The sequence below is a fragment of the Histomonas meleagridis genome (genome assembly GCF_020186115.1).
Source record: "Histomonas meleagridis strain 2922-C6/04-10x chromosome Unknown contig_18, whole genome shotgun sequence".
Lineage (NCBI taxonomy): Eukaryota > Parabasalia > Tritrichomonadida > Dientamoebidae > Histomonas > Histomonas meleagridis.
The window spans coordinates 41,583-54,433 of NW_027150797.1; the positions used below are offsets into that span (position 1 = coordinate 41,583).

Here is a 12,851-nt window from a genome sequence, read left to right on the forward strand (position 1 = left end):
ATCTTAATTGAATTAACTTTTTTTATTTGGTTTTACATGTTTTTAAACATCCAGGTTCAGGATCTTCATAACTTAATCTAACTTGATTAAAATCAATTTCTAAAATTAAACTTATAGCTTGTACTAAATCATTAGCATTAATTATAATTTTACCACTATTATCAATTAAATTTGCTATTAATTTCATATTATTTGTTTTTAATATCGCACTAAATGTTAAAGCTATATGTTTATATAAAGCACTAGCATTATCAGTATTAAGTTCAGTTTCTCTTGTAATTATTTTTTGGTGTTTCTTCATTAACTTCAGGATAATGTGCTGGTGTTTCACTATTGTTATTATTAATAATAACTTTACAATTAGCACTAGAACTATTATGTTCAGTATTATTCTTCCCTACATGAGGTGAGAAATCACTTATTTTAATCATAAAAAAATAATGATTTTAATTTTTTATTTAATTATTCACTCCGTATCCAGTAACTTTTTGTATATAAGCACTGATAGCATCTTTGATTTCATTTTGTTCACCATTCTTATCTTCTATCATTTCAGTAACAGCTTTTTTACAAGCACTAGTATAATAATTTTCACCAGTTTCTTCCATAATAAACTTTTTAGCTTCATCAAATTTATCATCTAATTTATAAGGTTCTAATAATTCATTAACTCTAGGAATAACAAAAGTTCTATACATTACGGCTGACACTGTAAGTATAGGACACAATGACTTTGCTCTTTTAGTATTTGCTACACCTCTAATTTGTTCCATATTTGTCATAAGTTCATGATAAAGTGGCTTAATAACCAAACTAGTAAATACTTGATTTGCTGTTCTCCTTCTTGGTTTATGTGTTTTATAAATATTCATAACACCTGTATCACCATAATATTTCTTATTTAACTCATTAACCTTTTGTATAAATGGTATATAATCCTCATATGGAGTAACTGTTGGATCATCAAATGGTTTCTTATTATTAAATTCAACCTTTCTAACTTTATTTTGTAAGAAATCTTGAAAAGTTGGAACATATTCATTGTTAGCTCTCCTTTCTCTCCTTTTAGCAGGTGAGCCATATGTATTTTGTAAATGACTGATATATTCTCTTTCATAAGGATCTTGTGTTTTAACTGTCCAACCATTAACGATTTTAGCTCTCCTATGTTGATCTCTAACTATAATATCTGGAATTCCATCGTTATTAATATCTTGTTCTATAGCTGCCCAATGATATTTTTTTTTTTACCCTTATTATGTTTTGCAACTAATTCTTCAGCACCTTTCAGAGTTTGTGCTTCTCTAACTTTTTTTACATCTTTTTTTAAATCAAGAATAAGATGAGCTAAAGTTTCCATATTTGGATCTAATAATACTCGATTTCCACCAACATATTTATAATTTTTAGGATTATCCTCAAAATGATACATTTCACCATCAGGTGTTATTAAAGGTTTACGTTCTTGTTTAACAGGCATATGATAACGTGGTGGTAAATTATCAGGATTCCTTTTAGTAGCGTAATTTCTTTCAGGTAAGTCAGTTGCAAGTATTGTTTCTGACATAAAAAAAAATGATTATTCTAAAATATTTTTTTTTATTCAATTTTTATTTTTTGATTATTAACATCAACAATCATTTTTTGATGACCAGTTAATTTTTGATAAACTGAATAAATTTGATCTTTAGTATAAGGCAATGGTATTTGAGCTAACATATAACTTAATTGTTGTTTAGAGAAATTAGGAAATATAAATATAGTACTTACATTAGCTTTAACTTCAGCAGGTAAAGATTTCCAAAATTGTACAGCGAAAAATACAGAACATTGAATATGAGCTAATTTAGTAAATAATTGATTAAAATAATTAGTAGGTTTTTTAAATAAAGGACTATTAGCACAATCTTCAAAAAAATATTTTAATTAAAGGTTTTAATGATTCAAAAGTGGGATCATTTTTTAATCCATTTTTATTAATATAAATTAATAAATGAGTTCTAGGACTAATATTACTAATTTTAATAATTTCTCTAATTATACATTGAGTTTTCCCACTTCTTTGTCTACCTATTGCTATATTTAAAGAATTATAAGGTACATTCACTTCTGGATGAATTTCACTTATTAATTCTTCATTTAATTTAGGTTTATTTTTATATAAACAATAATCAATCATATTATCTATAGCATCAATATTAATATCGTTTTCCATAAAATAAAATAATTTCATAAAAAGCATTCTGTCACTTCATTATTTTTTAATGGAAGCTCTTTATACGTGCTTCGCTCAAGAGTTTAAAGATTGTGATTTTACTGCTATAAATATTAAACCTTCGTTTTCTATCGTTAAAAATAAAAATGTAATAACATTAACTGTAACTGTATATAATAAATATCATAATTTATTAAGAAAACAAATTTATAAATTTATAGATGAAAAATATCATCCTACTATTAAGAATCCTTTACAAAATATAACACCTGAACAATTGGATCAAGCTTATCAAATATCTAAAATGGAATTATTAAATCAAATATTTAATAATGATTTAAATAAATATAATGCTTACTTAGGTAAATTAAATGTATTGCAACAATACGCTAATACATTAACTCAACAAACTCAAGAAGAAAACACTCAAAATGAAAATAATTATTAATAAAAAAAAAATTGGTTAAGTCATTTTTTATTAATGACTGAGGTCCTCTATTTGAAATAGTTGTTAATGTCTCCTTTTTCATATGTGGACTTTAACGTTCTCGGGAACTTCACGACATTAGTGATAGTTTGATTAGAATTTAATTTAAATTTGGTTGTACCTAATAATAAATTAAATTCTATTTCATTACCTTTATATAAAGAACGATACAATTTCATTATATCACCATCATAATAAAGATTTGCATGTACATATCTAGTATCGGCAGGTATACCTTTTGCCCTAGACATATAACCTATACCACCATCATTGTATAATAGTTTATCGATATAGGTTTTCTTCATGATGAAGTAGCTTTCAACTGCGCAGTTGACATCGCTTCTACCATCATCACTAGTAAAATCGGAATGGAATTGCCCTAAATTATTACCTATTAGTTTTCTATTATATTTGACCTCGAAGGCTGTTTCTAATTTAGGTAAATCCGATTTTACTATATGCATTGAGTCTGTATCTTGATAAAAGATTTTACAGCCAATGTCATATGCTAAGCACATCACTTCGTTCATGATTCTTTTTGACATGCTTAATATTTGAACGCCTAACAACGATAAGTTAAAATGCTTATCTATAGGTCGTTTTATATTAAATGATTCTATATTTGAATCATTAATCAGAATTCTTTCTATTATTCGAAAGTAATTCTTTATGGCATAGTTATCTGCCAGAGTACCTTTTTTTCAAGTACTTCCACTCTTTGTTAATCGGCTTTTCAATTGTTTTGCCGTAACAACTATTCATAATTAATTTGTATATTTGTTGGAGAGGGTTATTTTGTTGTTTGTATTCCACACGTTTTTGAAATATATCTTTGATTACATTTTGAATTGTGGAATCATAACCCTCATCCCAGTAATAACCTCTTATTAATTTAAATTGAATTTGTTGATATTGAATTAAATCGTCTAATGCTATATTATCAACAACCATAGTAACAGGGTTGTCTTCAGTAATATTATTATCATCATTTAAATTTAATTCATTAATTCTTTGAACTATTAAAGGGAATGGGTAATGTTTTCTAACTTTAGTAATGATGATTTCAACTACATAAGCGTTAGTATTATTATTTAAATAATTTAAATTTAATTGTTCTTCTTTAATTACTTTTGGAGGACCATTAATTACACTTATTCTAGCCATTGCTGATGGGTATAATGATACGGCATCAAAGTCACATAATTCTTCTTTGATGTGCCATTTTTTATTATATGCAGTCATGCATCTTCCACCATAAACTGCTCTGGCTATAAAGTGTCTAACATGACCCCCAACTTGGAATAAATTATTGTTTGTTGAATAAACTTTCTGTGTAAATACTGCATTAGCTAAAGATGATATTGATAAATAATGAAAAGGTAAAATATCGAATGATTCTTGAAAGCCTAAGCAAAAACGATTAAAGCCTTCACGTAATATTCTTACGTCTTGCCTACAATAAAAGATCGCATATTCCCACATATTAAAAGTGGCTTCATCAATGCGACAGTTTGGGATGTTAATAATGTTATTAAAGAATTCTGTATAATTGTTTTCATCCCAAGGCTTATCCTCGTAAATGCCTGCTTCATCAATTAAACCTACCCCTGATTCTAATCGTTGTAAAGTGTAATAACGATAGGGGAATATTTCTTTTTTAACACCTTTAATACCAAACATTGAAGGCAATAACTTAAGTTTACAAGTTAATATTGGTAAAGTGTCTCTAAAGTAAATTATTTTTTTGTTAAATTCTACATCCATTGATAATACCTTTGTCCCTTTAATAGTTGATTTTTTAATACCATATTTTGCTATAAATTTTGAATCATAAGCTAAATTATGAAAATATATTGTTGAATTATTTGGTAAATAATCTAATAAATCTTCACCACAATTAGGTCCTTTAAAAACCTGTTCTTCACTACCATCATATTTCTGAACCACACATAAATATGGTCGATGTATATCACCTGTAATATCTGACTCAAAATCTCCATAATAAATTAAATTTGTATCGATAAATTTCTCTTTCTTCTTCTTACTAATATAACGTCTAACACAAGTATTGGGATTATAATCTAATGAATAATTCATCCCATTATAACATTGATCTGAAAAATCTGTACGTAATAAAGGAAAATAAGAATATGTAATTGGTGTAAATAAATTTTTCTTCATTAAAATAGTAATTAATTGTAAAGTATCGCATTTCTTTTTACTTTTTGAATTAATTAAATTTGGTTCATCGAAATGCTGTACATAATCTAAGGTAAAAGGTGTTATTTCTTTAATAAAGTAATGTTGTTCAAATAAATATAAATGAACTTTGTATTTTGCTTTTTTCTAATTTCGGTCCAATATAATTATAAGTTTGTCCTTCTTTTTGGTAAACTATTGGCCGTATTCGAAGTTTACCATTTGTATCTTCTGACTTGTATACTTTATGTATTTGAACATATACTGAATTTTCTTTACAAACAAAATCAAGTTTTGAAGCTATTTGATATTTAATTAATATTCGACATCTCATTTTGTCGATAACATCTTCAGGGATTCCAGATTGCTTTAAAGCATAAATAAAACAGCAATCATTTAATTCTTCCCTTTGTTTATTATTTATTAATAATGTTTCATATATTTGTAAACGTCTTAAATAATTTAATAATATAAAAGGAATATTTGGAGATATCAAATAAGGAAAGAATTGTGCCCCATTTTGATTAGCATTTGGAACAAGTTGCATCCCAAAACCAGTTAAATGAATCCAATATGGTATATAAGCATTATCTTCATCTGAACCTTCAAATTCATAAATTTTAGTATAATCTGGTTCAATATCTCCTCCAGGTTCATTAAAACTTGTTAACATATTACGATAAAATTCATTTAAACATGGTTTTTGAGACCAATCTTCATCCAGTCTTCTATAATTGACAAAATAATGTTGAGCAATACTAATTCTACCTATATGATTTTGTATATGTTCTAAAATAATAACATAAAATTGATGACGTTGGGGGTCTGTAAAACCTCTAAATTCTATAATAAAATTATCTGGATTAATACGAAGAAATTGACGTAAATTTATAAAATTATTTCTAAAATCATTTCTAGTAATTATATAATTAGGGACTGGAGGTGGATTAGGTGTTTGAGGTGGAGGTGGTGAAAAATGTGGAGGCGGTGGGTTATCAGGAACAGGATATTTATTAGTAGTAAGTCTATGTTTAGATGGTGTTGGAGTAGTTTGTTTAACAGGTGGATAAATAAGAATTGATTTATCATCTATGATGGGTATTCTTTTTTCAGTTATTTTTTTTACATGTTGCGTTTAAGTGGAATTTCAAAAACATGTACATCTGAATCTATAATTGGTTCCGGTTTTTCAATTCTTGTTGGTTCGACCGGATTTATAAAATCATTATCATTTTCAGGTAGGTATATAAATTCTGTATTTAATGGTATTGATCCTTCATCAATTTCCTGTTGTTCATTGGAACCTAAATAAACTATATCTGGATCTTCTTCTTCTTGATGAGTTTCAGTCCAAGGTTTAATTTCTACTGGTTCGTTTTTATCTTCTTCTTCATATAATAAAGGTATTGTTTGCTGTTGATATTTGTTTATAATTTCTTTTATTTGAGGTAATGGTAAAGTTTCTTTATGAATTATGAATATTTTTTTGAAATATTTTTTACCTTCACCCTTATGTAGATCAAATAAATGTCTAATTGACAGAAATATTTTCATTAATTTATAAAAAATTGATTCTGAATCATTTTTTTTACCTGAATAAAATTCTGATTTTTTCTTATCAGTATTTAATTTGTCTGTAAAAAATTCTACCCAATGATAATATATCAATATTAATTGATATTGATCAATATTATTTAAATTTTCAAAAAAGTTAATAAAGAATAAAGCATTTTTCCAACAAATAGATATGCTGTTGAATATTTGAATTAAATAATTAGGTATAGACTTTAGTGAGACCCAATTATTATTGTCGTATCGATTTTCTAAATAATCTTGTCTTAAATTAAACAAATCTTCTAGATTATAATCGACTGTATTAATAAAAAATATTCGTTGATTAAATCCTTCTACTACTTCTGGATCATAAAATTCTATAGAAGGTATAAAATTATTGTATATAGAATTTTTTAAAATAATTTCGAAATTATAATTAATATTATTATAATAATCATCTAAAATATTATATAAAGACATGGTATTTTTATCGTCAAATATTTTAGTAAATTTAAATAAAGTAATTTTGATTTTTGGCATATTATATTGAATTTTTTCTTTTTCAATAATTTCTTCCTCTTCGATTTTCTCTTCTTCTTCTTCTGGAATATATGTGAAACTTTCAGTGGGTCTTCCGTCCCATATTAATTTAGGTTTGTTCTTATTTTTAGTTGAAGGATAATAAAACAAGTCTTTATTAATGAAGAATATTTTTAAACCTTTTTTAACATCATTATCTAATAAAAATTTTTAATAATGTTACCATTATTCTCATAATATGATTAAATAATTCTACATCATCAATATAAATATTGTACAAATGTTGTGGAATTGTTTTTTGTATTTCTTCATCATATTCAATACTGAAATCAAAATCTAATATTACTTTTATTTCAGGTACATCTAGCATATATCTAAAAAAGTATTTGAACCAATCTTTAAATAAATCAATGAGAAATTGTTTATCTCCAAAAGTTAAACTACTAAAAAAATTCAAATAAAATAAAGTAAACTTATGATCATAAAATAAAGTATTAAATATATCAAAAATATATGGTGGATATTTGTTTTGATGAATAAAAAAGGTTTCATTGCTTTCACTATCATTAATATATCTAAAATTATAATTCAAAAATTCATTAAAATCATAAACAATGGAATAACCTTGATCATTTTCTTCTTCATATTCTTTTTGTATAACGAAACCTATAATGAATTTTCTTTCAATTTTGTTGTGTTCTGGTAAATATTTAATTAGTAATTTATCAAAATCGTCTAATAATAAAGAATAATGTGTATCCATAAATGTTTCAACTAATTTGAATGTAAAAAGTTCATTTTCATATGTAAGTATATGTTGTACTAGTACATTTTCATTTTCTTCATTTTTTTCAATCTCTTCGTACCATATAGAATTAAATTTTGTTGATCCTTTGTTTGAATCAAATTGAATGTCTCTATTAATTTGTTTTGCTAACATTATATCTAAATCTTTTGTTTTTGATATAATAGTGTTTTCTTTTTCTTTTTCTTCTTTTTCTTTTTCTTTTTTTTCTTTTTCTTCTTTTTCTTTTTCTTCTTTCATTCTTTTTTCATTTTGTATTTGTTGATAAGTTTTACTAACAAATATTTTATTGTATATTTCCGGAAATTCTTGTTTTAATTTAGTTTTTTTATTAATTAAATACAATACACTATAAAATAATCTTAATAATTCAAAAAACCAGACTTTAATATTAGTGTATTTTTGTAATTCTGGATAACTAGGTGGGATAGTTAAGGTGACATCATTTACTTTCAAGAAAGTTACCTCAAAATTGGGTATAAAATAAGAAAACTTCAACAACCAATTTTGGAATATGTTTATAAGAGATATTTGATCTTCATTCTTCATTTCATCGAAAAAATTCAGAAAAAATAATCCAATCTGTGTATCAGAAGCTATGGAATTAAACCAATCTATAATATACACAGGATAATCTTTTTTGATAAAATAAAAAGGTTCTTCGTTTTGTAATTCTTCAATATTAGATTCTATAAAAAGATTAATATCAAGTTCTTCATCTGTTCCTTCTATTTTGAAATATATTTTAAAAATATTATTACGTTTTGGACTTACATTGGGTAAAAAGAAGGTAAATCTATTGTGTTGTGAATAAAAAGCATATGGAGAATTTTTAAGGATATGTTGAACTCGACTGATATAAGAATAATGATAATTAGAATAAGTAAATTGTGTTTTTTTGTTTTCACTATTTAAATATATAATACTATCATAAAATATTTGGTATTTTTGCAATTTTTCGGGTTTTTGTACAATTTGTTCTTCTTCTTGTTCTTGCTCCATATATTTTTGGAATTTTTTTGATGGTTGTTGTGGTGGTTCATATTCTTCTTCTTCTTCTATTTTTATTTTCTTTTTTGTTGATTTAATGACTGGACTTTTGTAATTTGTCTTAGTCTGCATTGATAAAATGAAGTGGAATAATAACTGTCTAACATTGTATCAAAATATTCTGTGAAAAATGTTTAAGTCAATTTTGATAATATTTTAAGGAGTAGATTATATCAAATAACTTTGCCACAGAGGTTTTAGTCAAAATTTGATAATATTTTTATAAATATAAATGTTTATTTAATAACCGTCTGGTGTACCATTGGCATAATATTTCAAACCGTTATGTAAATCTAATGTGAAATAAGTATCACGACAAATGAATAATTGTGGAGGAGGTGGATGATTTCCAGAATCATCAACATTATAATAAGTATCATTAGCTTGAGTATAAATAGGTTGACCTTTAATTTGTATTGGTATATTTTGACCATTAGAATCTAAACCATCAAATACGTAACCACCACGTGAACGTTCACATTGTATATTAAGCATAAATGAGGTAGCATCACTTAATGTATTATTATATCTTGTACCATTTGAAGCATTCCTTTCCATAGTTAAAGAATCTTCAAATTCTTTAGTACATTGTATACCACCATCTAAATCAGAAGCAACTAATTGATATTGTAAAAATCTTGCACCTAATGTAGAAATAGGTTCATCAGGATAATTTTGACCTGCAATAGTTAATTGTACATTATTATAAATAGGATTATCAAAACAAGTATAATCATTAGCATGTTTTGGAAATACAAATGTAATAGTTGTGACATTAAATAAAGGCATATTAATAGTAGATTGTATACCAGATTCAGTAGCAGCTAAAGCAAATGCATTATAATCTAATTGTTGTGAAGGAATTACTAAACCTCCAAGTTGTTGAAGTATTTGAGCTATTTTATTTAAAGTTTCTTCTTTAACTCCAAAATCCAAACATATTAGATTTACATGAAAGTACAGTTAAACCTGTACAATATAAAGAAACATTCTCAGTTGCAGTATCAATAGTATGATTAGTTTCAGTATCACATTTAAATGTAGTAGTTATATTAGCAGAATTACCTATTTGAGTAAAACCATGAGTAAATAAAGGTAAATTATTAAATGTAGCATTAATAGTAGAATCTTCTAAAAATTCTTTAACTTCTTTAATTTTACGTGGATCTACTTGACACCAAACTAAACCATTTTGTTTAACATAAAACTTTAATTCAATATCACCAACTAATCTATTTGGATATAAATCAAATGCTTGTAAAGCTAATATATCTTCAAATGGAAGATTCATTTCAAATTCGATATCATGTTTATTTCCATCTGCAATTGTATTTAAATCAACATAAGTACCACACACAGATTGATAATATTCTGAAACATTTTCATATAAAGAATGTGTATATTTTCTAGTTTTCTTTTCAGCATAGGGTTTAATTGTAGAATAACAATAACCTTCACGACAACATTCATTTTGTTGATAACCAGTAGAAATATTATTAGACATAATTTGTAATTGATCTAATAATTGATTAGAACTCTTAAAACCTATAAATATTTTAGCTAAATTCTCAGGATCTTGTAAATTACCAGATGAAATAGCTTTTGATAATTGTACAGTTATTCTAAGTTTAAAATTAATAAAACCTTCAGTTATTTGTGAAATCATATGATCACCATGAGTAATTCTTAATCTAGTTTCTTGTGATTGATTAAATGGTGCATTTTGATCATGACAATCTTCAGTTCTTAAAATAAAAGAACGAGTACCATCATTTTTAGCAATTAAATCTTTAAGACGATCAAAATAAGCTCCAACATTACCTTGATCATTTTGTTCATTTTTTAGATTGCGTATTATTATAAAAAAAAAAAAAAAATGAAAAATATTTTTCATAATTTTTAATGGCGTGGGGGTTGTGGAATAAATTTAAAAACGGTATAAAGAAAATAGGACCTTTACTTAAAAAAGTGAAAGAAGGATTCGCAAAAATTAGTCCGCATATTGCAAAAGGTTATGAATTTGCAAAACAACATAAAAAAGATATTAAAAAGATAGGACCTTTAAAGAAATTACCTGTAGATAAAATATTTGAAGTAGGTGATAGATTAGCTCCTATATTTAAATCAGTAGGTATGGAAGCAAATGATAAGATCTTCTCTAATTTACATCCTGCATTTTATAGATAAAGAAATAATTATTTATTTTTATTATTATTTATGGCTTGGGGTTTTTGGAACAAAATTAAAAATGGATTTAAAAAAGCTGGTGCTCGGATTAAAAATAAAATTATTAAACCAGTCGGATAATTTATTGGTAATGTATGGAATAAAGTAGCTAAACCTGTTGTAAATACAGTAGGTAAAATACCTGGAATTGAAAATTTACCTGGTCATGCAGGCGCTATTGCTAAAGGAATTAAAATAGCAGATGGATTATCACCTGTTATAGATGGTGTAGCAAATGCACTAGTTGGTCAAAAGAAATAATAAAATATTATTTATATATATATTGTTTTTGAATTTTTTGAAACTAAACTATACCAAATCCCAGGCGTCCTTAAAGGACGCCTGCGTCCAATTTGGTATAGTTTAGTTTCAAAAAATTCAATGCTATAGCATTTTCTGACACTGAGTTTTTGTTATAATGTTAAATCAGTTATTTATCAGTTCACTTTGATAAATGCAACAGTTCAGCAGCGACAGTGACAACGAGGAAGAAGAAGTTAGGTTATATAGTTCAAAGGGATATTATGATCCGATGAACTTGGTTGAAGAAAACTTTGGTCCTATGTCTATAGAAAGTTACATTATTAGCAAAGTGCGGCCTTCAAATATAAATGTCTGGTTTGATGTAGATATAGTTATAGGGGACTTTGATTTTATGTACACTTGGGCTATACCTGAAAGACGAATACAGCCTAGTGACTTACATTACCTTCCTATAGAAAAGTTCGATTTGGATGACCCTACGTTCAACGCTGAAGATATGTTACTATGGGATGTATGTGTATATCACGCAATATGTTACGTGAAGTTGAATATAGATAAGATAAGGATATTAACTGACACTGATAGATGGGTGACTGATCATTACAGGAAGCTTCATACTTTTGAGTTTTCACGAGTGATTTTCTGTATTAGAAAATACTTAAGAGGTCAACAAGCTTTAAGCATTTATAATCCGTATTTAATAATTACTCCATATCCAGGACCACGTCCACGTAGAGAAAGCATAATAATTAGGTCAAACTAAATAATTGACTAAAAAAATTATTTTTATTTATGTCTAATTATAAACCTGAGGTTATAGAAACCTATTACAACAAAAATAGGTTAAATATTCCTGAAATTACAAATTTAAAAGATATAGAAAAACAGAGAAGGGTGACATTTACGAATGCAATTATATTTGAGAAACCAATACCATTTTCAGCTTTACGACAAAATAGTGAAATATATGTTATACCTTATGAAAAAGAAAATAAATAAAAAAATAAACATTATTTCTTTGTTTATTTAATTCTTTGACTATTTGTTCTACTGACCATAATGAAGAAAAAACATTAGTAACATAAATTGTCTTTTTCGTATCGTCTTGAGCATTGCTATTAGGTGAAGTGTCAAAATTATTAAAATAATCATTATAGAAATCGAATGTAAAAAGAAATTCATCCTCAGACATTAAAAAAAATGAAGTGATTATTGTTTTTTTATTCAAATTAGAGGTTTAAAACTATCGGGATCGATTGAATTCATGTCAAATACTGTTTGGAATTCATTATTATCAGGTATTTTATGTGAAATAAGTATATTATTAACTTCATTGTTGGTTGATTCATATAGAAATGCATGATACCATCTTCCGAAATTACTCTCTAATTGAGTTAAATGAATCTCTAGATAATGAATATTATTAGTAATTGGTGGCTTTTTATTATCAGTAATTGGTATTGATACTTTGATATTTCTTTGTTTGAAGAATTCAATCAACTCTTTATGTA

At 25.9% G+C, this 12,851-nt stretch overlaps 2 protein-coding genes across 2 annotated transcripts; one reads left to right on the forward strand and one right to left on the reverse strand.

The window, feature by feature from the left end:
• Nucleotides 1-9,090: 9,090 nt before the first annotated feature.
• GO595_002378 (uncharacterized protein) lies at nt 9,091-9,639 on the reverse strand (the record flags this gene model as incomplete). The annotated part of the gene is made up of 1 exon (XM_067915281.1): nt 9,091-9,639. One exon carries the CDS (start codon nt 9,637-9,639, stop codon nt 9,091-9,093), a length of 549 nt encoding a protein of 182 aa, XP_067777315.1.
• A 1,891-nt stretch (nt 9,640-11,530) lies between these two features.
• On the forward strand, nt 11,531-12,103 carry GO595_002379 (uncharacterized protein; the record flags this gene model as incomplete). Its single annotated transcript, XM_067915282.1, has 1 exon — nt 11,531-12,103. One exon carries the CDS (start codon nt 11,531-11,533, stop codon nt 12,101-12,103), a length of 573 nt encoding a protein of 190 aa, XP_067777316.1.
• Nucleotides 12,104-12,851: the final 748 nt, after the last annotated feature.